This window comes from Hydra vulgaris, chromosome 03 (assembly GCF_038396675.1).
Source record: "Hydra vulgaris chromosome 03, alternate assembly HydraT2T_AEP".
Classification (NCBI taxonomy): Eukaryota; Metazoa; Cnidaria; class Hydrozoa; order Anthoathecata; family Hydridae; genus Hydra; species Hydra vulgaris.
Window position 1 is genome coordinate 46,686,501 of NC_088922.1, and position 6,000 is coordinate 46,692,500.

At 28.0% G+C, this 6,000-nt stretch overlaps 1 protein-coding gene across 1 annotated transcript in view; it reads right to left on the reverse strand.

Moving 5' to 3' along the window:
* LOC100203916 (uncharacterized) overlaps positions 1 to 6,000 on the reverse strand; it is a 121,972-nt gene that overhangs the window by 72,863 nt on the left and 43,109 nt on the right. Inside the window, exon 3 of the mRNA XM_065794514.1 lies at positions 561 to 732. Coding sequence (XP_065650586.1) covers positions 561 to 732 — 172 coding nt within the window. The remainder of the gene's footprint in view (positions 1 to 560; positions 733 to 6,000) is intronic.

A 6,000-nucleotide genomic window follows, 5' to 3' on the forward strand; every position in this document is an offset into this window, starting at 1 on the left:
AGCTTTATACTAACGCAAAGCTAGTGCCAGGAATGAGGGAGGGTGAGGGGATTTGCGTTAGTATAAAGTTGTATCTATTCTACATTAGTTCCTAATGCAAATTTGCATCAATTTCAAAACAAATATTTAAAGTTTGTTAAGTTCTGCATTGTGTACCTTGGTGCAGAAGAAGTGTGGGAGACTTACAAATATAAAAAAATAATAACGAAGAGAAAAAATTTTAATTTTAAAAAAGTAAAAAAAAACGAAAAACAAAAAAAAAACACAACTTCACATTAAAATAAAGTTTCAACTAATATTTAAGACCTAAATTCAAAAAATTTTAAACTAAATTGTTGTTTGAGTTGAACTCCTTAAAAAATTTTTTTAAAGAAAAATAATTTCATCTTAGTAATGAATTTAGGTTATTTATTAAAAATTGTATATTTGCTGGGAAAAACATTTTTAAAATAAAAAAATGTTTTTAAAGAGGACACATTTCATGACATTTGTATATTAAAAAAACCATTATCATATATTAATATATTATATAAAAAAAAAAATTGTTAAAAAAATACTACATTTCCACTATCTGTAGCATTTACATCACAACCATGGTTAATCAAAATTCTACAAATTTCTTCATTTCCTCTTCGAGCAGCTAAGTGAAGAGCAGTAGATCCATGGGTATTTTTTAGCTTAACATCTGCACCTCGTTCGCATAAACACTTAGTGGCAGCTGTCATGCTATATCTATAATTCAACACAAAATATTTTTATTTCAATAGAAGAATTATATTGAAATAAAAATAATTAGAAACGTTATGCATAAAGAAAGACATTTAAAATAAAAAAAGTTAAAAACAACAGGTTGTACTATTAACAAGACATTCAAAATAAAGTGATGCACTGATGCAATAATAGAGCTTAAATTAAGCATTTTCGCTCCTTTGCAAAAAATTTTTTTTTGGCAATCATTTTGCTTTTTAATTCTGATACAGTGTCTATTAGTCAGTTCATTAAAATATAGATAATGTGTTCACTGGAGGTTTAATATATCTAGTGTATAATTACCTAGCAGAAAAATTGCTACAAAAGAAGACAAATAGATGAAGTTAACTTATTTGACATACCATACATAAGTTTCTTGTGATTCATTTTCGGGGTTCACTTTTGCTTTGTATATAAATGAAATGTTGAAATTTTATTATGTTGAAATTTTATTATGTTGAAATTTTATTTAAAATGTTGAAATTTTATTACTTATTTATATATTTTATTACTTCGAAAAATGCAGTGTTACACAATTGCTAACTATGTTTGAGATCTAAGCCAGTAAAGAGTAATTTTCTAAGTAAAGTAGAAAAATTTGTAATCACGGACTTTTTTTTCCCAATAAATAAATAAGAGTTCTAATAAGCTCCAAGTATGTAGTATACTATGATGATCAATATTTTTGAAACAAAGATAATTTTTCAGATAATTTTTTTAAAACTTTTATTCTTAAAAACAAACTACTCAAGCAAGCCAGCACAATTTTTTGCATAAACAACAACTGAGTAGACGACCAAGCCTTTTCAGCACAATTTAAAAAAGATAAATCAGTAAAAACAAAAATATAAAAATAATATATATTTTTTTAATTTAGAAGAGCCTAAATTAAAAATTCAAACTTAATAACTAATTTAATTTAGAAGCGCCTCAGTTAATAGAATAAAGTTAATAATTTTTTCATTATTACTAGGTTAGAGTAATGCTTAGGATGATTAAATACTAGATTTTCGAGGCCGCAACTGAACATGCAGTGTTGGAAGGATAGTTTAAATCCTTTTAACTGATAATTTATTCAAATATATTATACTTGCTTAATAGGTGATAAAAAATATCAAACTTTCCAATTTTTAAATAAATAATTTATTAAGTAATTAAACTTGGATTAAGTAACTTTGAAATTTTGATCTTTTCTCAACTCCATGAAGTGAAACACTTTAAATTAAAATAAAACTTTACGCTTTTACCTTCTCTGATTTTCTTTTATTTAAATTATCATTTGTTAAGATTTTTATTTTTTTAGTTTAGTTTTGTAACTTTTTTTAGCTTTTATTTCTCTACTGAGTTTATGGTTTGTTGATTTTTAATTTTAGTTTATGTTTACATTTGTTTATTCAGCGCTTTTTTTTAATGCGCTAATTTTCCTAACTTGCAAGGAATGATCAAAAAAAAATTATTATATGCATGGTCATAAAAGGGAACCAACCGAAAGCCTTTCCTGAGAAGGCTTGACTGCAGTTCCCTATTCATAAACTCTGATATGACCTTAAATAAACAAAATTAAGCTTACCTACTCAGAACAAAGTGCAAAAAACATAATGCGGTTTATAGTACAACTACTACTACAATCCACATTATTCAAAGCAACACAAATAAAAGATATAATAAAACATCATTAACCATCAATAACAATCATAACAACATGTCTGAATTATTTGCCAATTATCTCACAAATAATTTGTCCTTATTCAGAATCTACAACAACATTCATTACAGAATATGCAACAATATTCATTAAGGCAACCTATTATCAGTCTATGACAGCCCCATAATCTAATACAAACAAACCTGAAACCATATAAATCATTAACAAAACATGGAGCAACTTGCAATTTTGTGAGAGAAAAGTTGATCCACTAGGCCCATAACCCTTGCTCCTTATCTAGCCAGAAATTAGATGAACTCAGAGTTATCCACATTTCCACCACAAATCTCATACTATGTTATACTTTTTTGTGAGATTTATTTACTGATAAATCTGATAGCACTGAAAACTGCTCCGAAAGATAGACATTAAAGGAGAAGGCGTAACAATATATGTCAAAAAGAATCTAGTATTCATAGAAAAAAACATTCCACAATTGAACTCTTTAAAAATGGAGCAAAAATGGCTTATTGTCCAAACTGAAATCAAATCAATTCTTTAACATTATCAACTACATAACCCCTTACAACTCCACCTGGATGATATACTAAACTACAGAAGAATCAAAAACAGAACTACAAAACTCTCTTTCAGCACTCAAATGCAAAACTATACTGCTTTACAGTAACTTCAACTTCAATTGTAACAGCTATGTTTGCATTGAAAAAGGAAGTGAGAAAGTCACATATGCTTGCATAAAAAACTAATGGCTGACTGACACTTGTTTCATAAATTGTTTAGACAAATATAATCAATCCAGCTTGTCAAATTACTGACTTAAAATAACTCATGGTTAGAGAGAGCTGTTGACACACTAATGTTCTAATCAACAATGATAATTTTTTCAATGACCAAACCTCAATTTAAAAACTATATGGAATCAAGCTGACTTTAGTGCTGTCTCAGAAAAAATTGCCTCACTTGATAGGGAAACTATATTTATTACCTAATTTGTCACTGGAAAAATACCAGATATTTTTCCATTGATTAATTAGAAAAAGACAATCAGTAGCAAAGAAAAAATAGTCTTATCTCTAACCCGATCTGCCTAGTTTAACTACTACAAGAGTAAATGCGAAACAAAAAATACTAATCTACTTCTTGACTCAGTCAGTAATATGCCAGTAGACCTGCAAAAAGTAATTACAACTTTAAATAACAACTTCCATTCTGTCTAAAATTAAAAGTTAATTTTGCTACAGTATGATCATTAGCTTAAGGAAACCTAAGGAGAGAATTCGTAGTCATAGTGCAAAACTTTGGCAACTACCTTATAGTCAAACATTTTACCACACCTAGCATGCATGATGCATTCACATTTATATTTCTTGCTTTAAAAAAAAAATTCTTAAACTATGGTCAATATTTACGATTTTGCTGTGAGTTCTGATGAGATGTTAGCAATTTCGAAAGAATTTAAAAGTTTTGGAATTTATTGTATCTAAAAAGTCTGAGGGAGTCTAATCCATAGGCATTTTTTCAAACGATGACCTATAATATTACATATAGGGCTTCCAGTTCGAACATATTCTGGTTCAGACGTATGAACTTTTGCCATTTTTCAAAAGGTTCAACTTCAAACTTTTTTTCTCTAAAAGTTCGAACATGTATATATAAAAATTAGGTTCTTTATTATAATTTTTTAACAGTTAAACCAAAATCTTTTTTAACTGTGACATTTTTAAACAGTTTTCGTTTTAATTTTTGTTGTGCAATACCTTTTTGTTAAAACACTTTTAAAGTCACAAATGGAATATGTAAACAAATGATTTAGAACGTTACTTTTACATTTTAAAATTAAAATAGTTATGTGCATTACATATTTTTAATTGTTAAAGAAATACCATGGTGATACCCATAAAATAAATCGTTAAAATTTTTAAATTTTAAGAAAAAAAAGACAAGTTAATATTATTATTTTTTACTAACTTTTATGAGCTAATAAAAGTTTTAGTTGTGCGAAATAAAAAATATGGATATGTTTAAAGATGTAAGCACAACTAGAAAATCTAAGGCATTTGAATTTTTCAAAGAATTACAGAGTTTGAAGTGTAAAATCTGTAAAATTATTTTCAAAACACCTGGCTCAATAACAACAGCTATTACAAGGCATTTAAAAACAAAACACAAAATTTAAATTCTTAAATGCAATAACTCTGCACCCAAGGCAGCAGCAAACATTCCTGCTGCCAAATTTCCACGAATTGAAAGTTTTTTTCAAGGATGACCATAAAACTCTACCTGAAATGTAGAGTCAACTGTCAGTTATTGATGGAATCAGCTTTCACACCATTGCTAAAAGTAAAAGCAATCAGCATTTCGTGCCCAGGGATACCAAATCCCTTAAACCATTTGTGATCTTGACATTAAATACTTCAGGTTAGTCAAGAAACAAGTTATAAGTACTTTGAAAATGAAACTTGAAGATAAACATAAAATTAGTCTTACATTTGATGAGTATACTTCAGTAAAAAATAGAAGATTTATAAACCTAAATCATAATGAAGAACTTTGTCATAACGAAGAATTTTGATCACTTGAAATGTTAAGAAACAATGCCAGCAACAAAAGCCATTAAATTGATCAGTGATAAGATTAATCCATTTGATTCGAATTTGGACAAAGGCATTGTAGCTTCTGTTACTGATGGAGCTAGCTTAATGAAAAAAGTTGGTTGTGGCACTTAACCTGAACATTAAATGTGTTGTAACTAAGCTATTTATCTATGTATAATTGATGTGCTCTTTACAAAAAACAAAGTTGTTGTACATGGTTCTGATAATAATCCTGATCACCAGTGAGCAATAATGATGAACTTCAACCAAATGTAATCAAAAAGTAGTACTATTAATATGTTTAAGCAGTTTTTGGAGGTGCAAACAGAAGTAAAAATAGCTCTGATTGGTATGAATATTGATTCCTCTAACTAAAAACGAGCTTGATCTCATAAATGAACTTTGAGTTGCTTAAAACCACTAAACTTGGCCATTAAAACTCTTTCAAAAGGAGATGCTGATCTTTTTGTATTCTAAAATTGTGATTGAATTTACAAGAAAAAACTTCATGAAGCTAATACAACTATAAGTGAACTTGTTAAACAGATAATTGAATCAAAAATAATTGAAAGAAGAAACATTTATTTAATTCATCTCATCAGAATGTCTTAAATAAAGATGACCAATTTAACAACAATACTAAAAAAAAGAAGATTACTAATCTCGATAATTATCTCACTCAGTGATTATTTCAGCCATCTGACGATAGCTCTGATGATGACAAAGAAGTAAATATTGATAGTATGTTGATAACATAAAAAATCAGAAATGAATTGAATTTAGCTTAACAACTCAAACTTAGACACTGAAACGAAACTTGACCATCAGGAAATTGGAACAAACTTTGTTAAAAATAAAATGGCTATTTTGGAAGCTAGCAAAGCTAGGCCCAAGCATTTAGATTTACTTTTCAAAGCTCTTCAAACAATTCCTCCTATATCCATAGATGCTGAGAGAGCTCTTCCTTCTCTTGGACTTTTTGCTACTAAA